Source organism: Zonotrichia albicollis, unplaced genomic scaffold, assembly GCF_047830755.1.
Source record: "Zonotrichia albicollis isolate bZonAlb1 unplaced genomic scaffold, bZonAlb1.hap1 Scaffold_83, whole genome shotgun sequence".
NCBI classification, from domain to species: domain Eukaryota; kingdom Metazoa; phylum Chordata; class Aves; order Passeriformes; family Passerellidae; genus Zonotrichia; species Zonotrichia albicollis.
Genome location: NW_027428460.1, coordinates 665,508 through 676,740, shown reverse-complemented (window position 1 = coordinate 676,740; position 11,233 = coordinate 665,508). Strand labels below are relative to the sequence as shown.

Below are 11,233 nucleotides of genomic sequence, written 5' to 3'. Positions count from 1 at the left end.
TTTTGGGGCATTTTTTTGGGGTAACTTGGGGATTTTTGGGGCAGATTTTCGGGTGGATTTTGGGGTGGTTTTGAGGTGATTTTGGGGTGGATTTTTGGGAGGATTTTGGGGTGATTTTGGGGAATGTTTTTGGGGTAACTTGGGGATTTTTGAGGCGGAATTTTGGGGATTTTTGGGGGGATTTTTTTGGGGTAACTTGGGGATTTTTGGGGCGGATTTTTGGGGTGATTTCAGGCTGATTTCGGGCTGATTTCGGGCTGATTTCAGGTGCTTTTTTACCGTATCTCGAAGTCGATGCTGGCCTCGAAGGGCGGCGCCGGCTGCACCCCCAGCGCCCCCCAGCGCAGCCCCCGCTCCAGCAGCCGCCGGGCCGGGGGCACCAGGCGGGGCAGGGAGACCCCAACCCGCACAAAGAGGCTCCGCTGACCCCCCTGGAACCCCAAAATACCTGAGGGGGACAAAAGGAAAGGTCACCCCCAAAAAAAACCCCGAAAAAATCCCTCGAAATTTGGGAGAAACAGCTCAAAAAACTCAACGGAAATCAGCCCCAAAAGGGTCTGAAAATAGCCAAAAAATGTCGCTTAAATCCACACAAAATAGGCCAAAAATATACGCCAAAAACCCCCCTAAAATGCTCAAAAATACCCTCCAAAAATATCCCCCAAAATCCCAAAAAATCCCACAAAATACACCCAAAATGCCCCAAAAATATCCCTCAAAATGACCCAAAAATATCCCCCAAAATGCCAAAAAAATCCCACAAAATACGACCAAAAATATTCTCCAAAAACACCCCCAAAATGCTCAAAAATACCCTCCAAAAATATCCCCCAAAATCCCAAAAAATCCCACAAAATACACCCAAAATGCCCCAAAAATATCCCCCAAATTGACCCAAAAATATCCCCCAAAATGCCAAAAAAATCCCACAAAATACGACCAAAAATATTCTCCAAAAACACCCCCAAAATGCTCAAAAATACCCTCCAAAAATATCCCCCAAAATCCCAAAAAATCCCACAAAATACACCCAAAATGCCCCAAAAATATCCCCCAAATTGACCCAAAAATATCCCCCAAAATGCCAAAAAAATCCCACAAAATACGACCAAAAATATTCTCCAAAAACACCCCCAAAATGCTCAAAAATACCCTCCAAAAATATCCCCCAAAATCCCAAAAAATCCCACAAAATACACCCAAAATGCCCCAAAAATATCCCCCAAATTGACCCAAAAATATCCCCCAAAATGCCAAAAAAATCCCACAAAATACGACCAAAAATATTCTCCAAAAACACCCCCAAAATGCTCAAAAATACCCTCCAAAAATATCCCCCAAAATCCCAAAAAATCCCACAAAATACACCCAAAATGCCCCAAAAATATCCCCCAAATTGACCCAAAAATATCCCCCAAAATGCCAAAAAAATCCACAAAATACACCCAAAATGCCCCAAAAATATCCCCCAAAATGCCCAAAAAATCCCACAAAATACACGCAAAATCGCCCAAAAATATCCACCAAAAACACCCCCAAAATGCACAAAAAATACCCTCCAAAAATATCCCCCAAAATGCCAAAAAAATCCCACAAAATACACCCAAAATGCCCCAAAAATATCCCTCAAAATGACCCAAAAATATCCCCCAAAATGCCAAAAAAATCCCACAAAATACGACCAAAAATATTCTCCAAAAACACCCCCAAAATGCTCAAAAATACCCTCCAAAAATATCCCCCAAAATGCCAAAAAAATCCCACAAAATACGACCAAAAATATTCTCCAAAAACACCCTCAAAATGCTCAAAAATACCCTCCAAAAATATCCCCCAAAATGCCAAAAAATCCCACAAAATACACCCAAAATGCCCCAAAAATATCCCCCAAATTGACCCAAAAATATCCCCCAAAATGCCAAAAAAATCCCACAAAATACACCCAAAATGCCCCAAAAATATCTCCCAAAATCAGCCCCAAAAACCTCAAAAAACGCCTCAAAATTCAACCAAAATCACCCAAAAAAATCCCCAAAATTCAACCCCAAAATGCCCCAAAAACCTCCAAAAATGCCCCAAAAATATTCCTCAAAATCAACCCAAAAACCTCCAAAAATGCCCCAAAATTGAAGCAAAATGACCTCAAAAATCCACCCTAAAATCAACGCAAAAACGTCCAAAATTAACCCAAAAATTAACCCCAAAAACCCCCAAAATTGTTTAGGAAATCCCAATTTTGGGATGGTTTTTGATGATTTTTGGGGCTTTTTTTGAGGCTTTTGGGAAATATTTTTTGGGATGATTTTGGGGTTTTTGGGGAAGTTTTGGGGTTGATTTTGGGGCATTTTTTGGGGATTTTTTGAGTCATTTTGGTTGATTTTTGAAGCAATTTTTGACATTTCTTGGGTTATTTTGGAATTTTTGGGGTCGATTTTGGGGTGATTTTTGGAGCATTTTTGGAGGTTTTTCAGGCAGTTTTGGGTGATTTATTTTGGATCATTTCAGTTGATTTTTGGGGCATTTTTGGGGAATATTTTGAAATTTTCTGGGGCTGATTTTTGGGGCATTTTTGGAGGTTTTTGGGGTTGTATTTTGAGACCATTTTAGTTTATTTTTGGGGCATTTCTGAAGATTTTTGGGGATTATTTTTGGGGCATTTTTGGAGGTTTTTGGGGATTATTTTTGGGGCATTTCTGAAGACTTTTGGTGATTATTTTTGAGGGATTTTTGGACCACTTTTACCGTTAATTTGTGAGATTTTTAAGCTCATTTTTGTTGATTTTTTGCCCTATTTTTGCCATTTTTTGCCCCATTTTTTTGCCGTTTTCCCCCATTTTTTTTTTTTATTTTCCCCCAAAATTCCCAATTTTTTTTGGGATTTTTCCTCACTCTGTTTCCGGACCAGCTGCAGCCCCAGGACGTTTTTGGGGGGCCCAAATTTGGGGTTCGCCCCCTCTGCTCCCTCCTGAGCGCGGCCTCCAATTCCTGCTCCAGCGGCTCCAGGTGCGCCTCCATCGCTCCTGGAAAACCCCAAAATCCCCAAAATTCACCCCAAAATCCCAAACATTTCCCACCTACAGATCCCCAAATCCCCAAAATCCCCAAAATCCCCAAAATCCCCAAAATCCCGCTGCAATTCGGAGCGAAAACGCCCCAAAATTTCAAATTCGCACCCAAAAATTCCCAATTTAAAAAAGAAAAATTTTAGTTTTCCACTTCACTTCCAAATTCCCAAAATCTGCCCCAAAATTCCCAGGATTCCACCGAAAATCCCACCCAAAAATCCCAAGTTCCAACGATTCTCCCAAAATTTCTGCAATATCCCAAAATTCCTCAAATTCTCACCCAAATCGCCCCCAAAATTCCCAAATTTTTCCTCAAATTCTCACAAATTCTCACCCAAATCAGCCCCCAAAATTCCCAAATTTTTCCTCAAATTCTCACAAATTCTCACCCAAATCAGCCCCCAAAATTCCCAAATTTTTCCTGAAATCAACCCCAAAAATTCAGCACAGAAACCTCTGAAATTCCACAAAAATTCCCAAAAAATTGGTTTAAAACGGCCCCAAAAATGGAAATTTTGGAGCTTTTGTGTGTCCAGGTGAGACCCCAAAATTCCCAAAATTCACCCCAAAATTTCTGAGAACAAAAAACCCCAAAATTCCGGAAAAAAATCAAAAAAAATTCCATTTTTGGGTGCAATTTTTGGGTCATTTTGAGCCAAATTTTCACAGGAATTTCGCAGAATTTTGGGGTTTTTTTCCCAGAATTTTGGGATTTTTTTTTCCCAGAATTTTGAGGGTTTTTTTCCCAGAATTTTGAGGTTTTTTTCCAGAATTTTGAGGTTTTTTTCCAGAATTTTGGGGGTTTTTGGCTGAAAGATTTTGGGGTGAATTTTGGGGATTTTGGGGTCTCACCTGGAGGAACTAAATCCGCACCAGAACCTCCAAAATTTCCATTTTTGGGCCATTTTGGGGCCGATTTTCACCGGAATTTCACAGAATTTTGGGGTTTTTTCCCAGGATTTTGGGGATTTTTGGCTGAAGGATTTTGGGGTGAATTTTGGGGATTTTGGGGCTCACCTGGACACACAAGAGCTCCAAAATTTCCATTTTTGGGTGCAATTTTTGCCATTTTTGGGCCATTTTGGGGCCGATTTTCACCGGAATTTCACAGAATTTTGGGGTTTTTTTCCCAGAATTTTGGGGGTTTTTCGCAGCGATGTTGGGGTTTGGGTGCTCGGGGATTTTGGGGTGAATTCTGGGGATTTTGGGGCTCACCTGGAGGCGCCAGCACGTGGCAGTAGGGCTGAAGCCGCGCAGGCGGACGCTGCCGCTCCGCCCCTCCCCCGTCACCCCGAGCATGCGCAGGATGGGGGAGGGGCGGGGCCAGCCCGGGAACCCCCGCGGGGGAACGCCTGCGAAAAACGGGAAAATTGGGAAAATTTGGAAAAATTGGGGAAATTTTGGGGATTTTGAGGGGGTTTTAGGGGAGATTTGGAGCGTTTTTGGGGGCATTTTTGGGGAGAAAATTGAGGAGGTTTGAGGAGGAATTTGAGGTTTTTGTGGAGGGGTGCGGGGGCAGAAATTTGGGGAAATTTGGGGGATTTGGAGAGAGAAATTCAGGAATTTTAAGGGGGGGAAATTTAGGAATTTTGGGGATTTTGAGGGGTTTTTAGGGGAGATTTGGGGCATTTTTTGGGAGATTTTTGGGGAGAAATTTGAGGGGAATTTGAGGTTTTTGGTGGGGGGTGCGGGAGCGAAAATTTGGGGAAATTTGAGAAAATTTGGGGATTTTGAGGGGTGTTTAGGGCAGATTTGGGGCATTTTTGGGGGATTTTTGGGGAGAAAATTGAGGATGTTTGAGAGGAATTTGAGGTTTTTTTGGGGGGGTTGCAGGGGCGGGAATTTGGAGAAAGAAATTCAGGAATTTGAAGGAATTTTGGGGGGGAAATTTGGGGATTTTGAGGGGTTTTTGAGGGGATTTTGAGGGGGATTTTTGGGGGATTTTTGGGGTTTTTTGGGGGATTTTGAGGGGGGTTTTTGGGGGGGTTTCTGGGGGGATTTTCGGGGGGATTTTTTGGGGGATTTTCAGGGGGATTTTGGGGGGATTTTCAGGGGGATTTTTGTGGTTTTTGGGGGGATTTTTGTGGTTTTTGGGGTTTTTCAGGGTGATTTTGGGGGTTTTTCAGGGCGATTTTGGGGTGAATCTGGGGGGTTTTGGGGCTCTCCATACCCACATAATGGTCGATGTCCAGCTACAGAATTTTGGGGGTTTTGGGGGCATTTTTGGGGGGATTTTTGTGGTTTTTGGGGGATTTTCAGGGGGATTTTTGGGGGGATTTTTGTGATTTTCAGGGGGATTTTTGGGGGGATTTTTGTGGTTTTTGGGGGGATTTTTGGGGGGATTTTTGGGGGAATTTTTGTGGTTTTTGAGGGGGGTTTTTGGGGGGATTTTCAGGGGGATTTTTGGGGTTTCTGGGGGGATTTTCAGGGGGATTTTTTGGGGGATTTTCAGGGGGATTTTGGGGGGATTTTCAGGGGGATTTTTGTGGTTTTTGGGGGGATTTTTGTGGTTTTTGGGGTTTTTCAGGGTGATTTTGGGGGTTTTTCAGGGCGATTTTGGGGTGAATCTGGGGGGTTTTGGGGCTCTCCATACCCACATAATGGTCGATGTCCAGCTGCAGAATTTTGGGGGTTTTGGGGGCATTTTTGGGGGGATTTTTGTGGTTTTTGGGGGGATTTTCAGGGGGATTTTTGGGGGGATTTTTGTGGTTTTTGGGGGGATTTTTGTGGTTTTTGGGGGGATTTTCGGGGGGATTTTTTGGGTTTTTGGGGGGATTTTCGGGGGGATTTTTTGGGTTTTTGGGGGGATTTTCGGGGGGATTTTTGTGATTTTCGGAGTGATTTTTGGGGGTTTTTCAGGGTGATTTTGGGGTGAATCTGGGGGATTTTGGGGCTCTCCATACCCACATAATGGTCGATGTCCAGCTGCAGAATTTTGGGGTTTTTGGGGGGATTTTCGGGGGGATTTTTGGGGGGATTTTTGTGATTTTCAGGGGGATTTTTGGGGGGATTTTTGTGGTTTTTGGGGGGATTTTTGGGGGGATTTTTGGGGGAATTTTTGTGGTTTTTGAGGGGGGTTTTTGGGGGGATTTTCAGGGGGATTTTTGGGGTTTCTGGGGGGATTTTCAGGGGGATTTTTTGGGGGATTTTCAGGGGGATTTTGGGGGGATTTTCAGGGGGATTTTTGTGGTTTTTGGGGGGATTTTTGTGGTTTTTGGGGTTTTTCAGGGTGATTTTGGGGGTTTTTCAGGGTGATTTTGGGGTGAATCTGGGGGGTTTTGGGGCTCTCCATACCCACATAGTGGTCGATGTCCAGCTGCAGAATTTTGTGGTTTTTGGGGGGATTTTTGGGGGGATTTTTGTGGTTTTTGGGGGATTTTCAGGGGGATTTTTGGGGGGATTTTTGTGATTTTCAGGGGGATTTTTGGGGGGATTTTTGTGGTTTTTGGGGGGATTTTGAGGGGGATTTTTGTGGTTTTTGGGGGGATTTTCGGGGGGATTTTTTGGGTTTTTGGGGGGATTTTCGGGGGGATTTTTGTGATTTTCGGAGTGATTTTTGTGGGTTTTTCAGGGCGATTTTGGGGTGAATCTGGGGGGTTTTGGGGCTCTCCATACCCACATAATGGTCGATGTCCAGCTGCAGAATTTTGGGGGTTTTGGGGGCATTTTTGGGGGGATTTTTGTGGTTTTTGGGGGGATTTTCAGGGGGATTTTTGGGGGGATTTTTGTGATTTTCAGGGGGATTTTTGGGGGGATTTTTGTGGTTTTTGGGGGGATTTTTGGGGGGATTTTTGGGGGAATTTTTGTGGTTTTTGAGGGGGGTTTTTGGGGGGATTTTCAGGGGGATTTTTGGGGTTTCTGGGGGGATTTTCAGGGGGATTTTTTGGGGGATTTTCAGGGGGATTTTGGGGGGATTTTCAGGGGGATTTTTGTGGTTTTTGGAAGGATTTTTGTGGTTTTTGGGGTTTTTCAGGGTGATTTTGGGGGTTTTTCAGGGCGATTTTGGGGTGAATCTGGGGGGTTTTGGGGCTCTCCATACCCACATAGTGGTCGATGTCCAGCTGCAGAATTTTGGGGTTTTTGGGGGTTTTTCAGGGTGATTTTGGGGTTTTTCAGGGTGATTTTGGGGCTCCATACCCACATAGTGGTCGATGTCCAGCTGCAGGAACGTGAGGGTCTCGGGGGGCTGTGGGGGAGGGGCCGGGCGGCGCCACTTGGGGGGCACCTCCCCCACAAAGAGCGACCCTGGGGGGAAAATGGGGTTAAACCAGGCAAAAACGGCAAAAAAAAAATCAAATTAAAGCAGAGAAAAACACCCCCAGAAATCACCAAAACTCCTCAGAAATAAAATAAAAAAAATCCTAAAAATTCCCCAAAAAATCAAAATAAAAACCCCCCCAAAAAAAACCAAAAAATCAAAATAAAAACTCCAAAGATTCAAAATAAAAGTCTCAAAAAAAACCCCAAAAATCAAAATAAAAACCCGCCAAAAACCCCAAAAAATCAAAATAAAAACCACAAAAAAATCAAAATAAAACCCCCAAAAAGAACCCCAAAAAATCACAATAAAAACCCCAAAAAAACCCCAAAAAATCAAAATCAAAATAAAAACCCCAAAAAATCAAAATAGAAACCCAAAAAAATCCCCAAAAAATCAAAATAAAAACCCCAAAAAAACCCCAAAAAATCAAAATCAAAATAAAAACCCCAAAAAATCAAAATAGAAACCCAAAAAAATCCCCAAAAAATCAAAATAAAAACCCCCAAAAACCCCCAAAAAATCAAAATAAAAGCCCAAAAAAACCCCAAAAATCAAAATAAAAACCTCCCAAAAAAACTCTAAAAAATCAAAATAAAAACCCCAAAAAAATCAAAATAAACACCCCAAAAAAACCCCTAAAAATCAAAATAAACACCCCAAAAAATCAAAATAAAAACCCCAAAAATCCCAAATAAAACCCCAATGATTTCAGTCGTGTTCTTGCCGCTGGGCTGGCTGTGGGGGTCCGGGGGCTGCCCCTCCCCCAGCCCCAGCTCCTCCTCCAGCTCCTCCCGTTCCCCCAGTTGGGCCAATTCCTCCTCAGACTGGGAGCGGCCCCGCGGCCCCGCCCGGAAACGCTGCAATGGGGAAAATTGGGGAAAATTTGGGGGAAAATTGGGGAGAAATTGGGGAAAATTTGGGGGAAAAATGGGTGAAAAGTGGGGACACCTTGTGGCTGTTCACCTGCATTTGCATAGTTAATGAGCTCATTTGCATGCCTAATTAATGCTAGCATCATGGGGATTAAGTATGGTTCATAATTATAGCAGTTGATTATTGGTTAATATAGCATTGTGCTGTTGTAATACCTGACACTGCCAGTACACCTTGTCGCTGTTCACCTGCATTTGCATAATTAATGAGCTCATTTGAATGCCTAATTAGTGCCCACATAATCAGGATTACGTACGATACATAATTATAGTAGTTGATTATCAGTTAATATAGCATTGCACTATTGAAATACCTGATGCTGCCAGCAGACCTTGTCAATATTTACCACAAATTTGCATAATTAATGAGCTCATTTGCATGCCTAATCGACCCCCCCTATCACCAGCATTAAGTACAGTTTGTAATTAAAATAATTAAAGTAATTAAAGTAATTAATCATCAGTTATTATAATGTGGGCGGTGTTGAAATCCCAGAGGCTGCCGGCACACCTTGTCAATATTTACCACAAATTTGCATAATTAATGAGCTCATTTGCATGCCCAAGCCACGCCCACATCACCAGCATTGGCTACGGTACATATTCGAAATAATTAAAATAATGAAAGTAATTAATTGTTGGTTGGTAATTAGTGGGTTGTTGAAATCTCCGGTGGATTTCATCACACTGGTGCCGGAAAGGAAAGGAAAGGAAAGGAAAGGAAAGGAAAGGAAAGGAAAGGAAAGGAAAGGAAAGGAAAGGAAAGGAAAGGAAAGGAAAGGAAAGGAAAGGAAAGGAAAGGAAGAAGAAAGAAAGAAAGAAGAAAGAAAGAAGAAAGAAAAAAATAAAGAAAGAAAGAAGGAATTCTCCATATTCCATAAGGATTCCCCACATTCCCTATATTTTTAACCCCTCGTGGGCAGCAGAACATCAGATTTTAAAATCATTCCTTTGAGGTTTGGGAGGGATTTTTAAAAGGCAAAAAGGAGCAAATTTAGAGCAGAAAAAAACCCAAAAATCCCCAAAAACCACCCAAAAAACCCAACAAAAGGCAGAGCAGGCAGCAATTCCTGGGAAACGGAAAATCGGGAATTGCAGGGTTGGGATAACGCAGGGAGGCCCCGGGGGCGTTCCCAGCTGGAACGGCGACCACAAAGGAGCCGCTGGAGCAGAAAATGACCAGAAATGGGCAAAGAGATGAACAAAAAATGGCAATTTCTGAGAGGGGAGGGGAGGGGAGGGGAGGGGAGGGGAGGGCAGCTCCCGATTCCCGCTGGAAGGGCTCAGAATCCTGGGAAAAGGGAAATTCCTGTTGGGAATGTTCATCCCAGTGGGCAGGGAAGGGCTCGGAATTCCAGAAAGGGAGAAATCCTTGTTGGGAATGTTCATCCCAATGGGCAGGGAAGGGCTCGGAATTCCGGGAAATCCCTGTTGGGAATGTTCATCCCAGTGGGCAGGGAAGGGCTCGGAATTCCGGGAAATCCCTGTTGGGAATGTTCATCCCAGTGGGCAGGGAAGGGCTCGGAATTCCGGGAAATCCCTGTTGGGAATGTTCATCCCAATGGGCAGGGAATGGCTCGGAATTCCGGGAAATCCCAGGAAAAGAAGAAATCCTTGTTGGGAATGTTCATCCCAGCGGGCTGGGAAGGGCTCGGAATCCTGGGAAATCAATGGGAAATCCCTGTTGGGAATGTTCATCCCAATGGGCTGGGAATGGCTTGGAATTCCGGGAAAAGGGAAATCCCTGTTGGGAATGTTCATCCCAGTGGGCAGGAAAGGGCTCGGAATTCCGGGAAATCCCTGTTGGGAATGTTCATCCCAATGGGCAGGGAATATGCTGGGGGTGTTTGGGGCAAGGATGGGCACGAAGGGGTTAAAATATCCAGGGAAAACAAAATCCAGGGAAAATGGGATCCAGGAAAAAATCCAGGGATAATGGGATCCAGGGATAATGAGATCCAGGGGAAATGGGATGCAGGGAAAACAAAACCCAGGGAAAACAAAATCCAGGGATAATGGGATCTGGGGATAATGGGATCCAGGGAAACCAACATTCAGGGATAACAGAATCCAGGGATAACAGGATCCTGGGATAACGCGATCCAGGGAAAATGGGATCCACGGAAAACAAAATCCAGGGATAAAGGGAGCCAGTAAAAATGGAATCCAGGGATAATGGGACCCAGGAACATCGGCATCCAGGGAAAAAAACATTCAGGGATATCAGGATCCAGGGAAAACAAAATCCATGGATAACGGAATCCAGGGATATCAACATCCAGGGATAATGGGATCCAGGGAAAATGAGATCCAGGGGAAATGGGATCCAGGGATAACAGGATTCAGGGATATCAGCATCCAGGAAAACATTCCCAGTTCAGACTGACACCAAACAGGAATTGGAAAACCACTGGGAGACTGAATTAGGGAACTCCAGAATCCAGGTGGAATTCCCAGTTCAGACTGACACCAAACTGGAACTGGAAAACCATTGGAATTCCGGTGGAATTCCCAGTTGAAACTGACACCAAACAGCGCCAGAAACTGGGAAAGGATTGGGAGATGGAATTATGGAATTCTGGAATTCCCAGTTCAGACTGACCCAAACAGCACCAGAAACTGGGAAAGGATTGGGAGACGGGATCATGGAATTCCAGAATCTGGATGGAATTCCCAGTTCAGAACCGACACCAAACCAGAAACTGGAAAAGGATTTGGAGAATGATCATGGAATTCTGGAATCATGGAATCCTGGAATCTGGATGGAATCTGGATGGAATTCCCATTTCAGACCGACACCAAACCGGAACTGGAAAATCATTGGAATTCCACAAAATTCTGGAATCCCCCTTGGAATTCCCAGTTCAGACTGGGACACCAAACACAAACAGGAAAATCACTGGGAAATGGAATTATGGAATTCCAGAATCCAGGTGGAATTCCCAGTTCAAACTGGGACACCAAACAGCACAAGA

The 11,233-nt window shown here is 43.8% G+C and overlaps 1 protein-coding gene across 8 annotated transcripts in view; it reads right to left on the bottom strand.

Annotated features, from left to right (window-relative positions):
• Positions 1–11,233, bottom strand: part of LOC141728024 (multiple epidermal growth factor-like domains protein 8) — a 109,859-nt gene that overhangs the window by 22,876 nt on the left and 75,750 nt on the right. For 3 of the 8 annotated variants that reach the window (XM_074534317.1, XM_074534318.1, XM_074534319.1), the window contains exons 17-21: positions 8,051–8,183; positions 7,203–7,310; positions 4,281–4,417; positions 2,890–3,020; positions 280–448 (exon numbers count right to left, since the gene is read on the bottom strand). In XM_074534317.1, coding sequence (XP_074390418.1) covers positions 280–448; positions 2,890–3,020; positions 4,281–4,417; positions 7,203–7,310; positions 8,051–8,183 — 678 coding nt within the window. The remainder of the gene's footprint in view (positions 1–279; positions 449–2,889; positions 3,021–4,280; positions 4,418–7,202; positions 7,311–8,050; positions 8,184–11,233) is intronic. The other 5 variants (XM_074534322.1, XM_074534323.1, XM_074534320.1 and 2 more) reach the window with 3 other exon arrangements.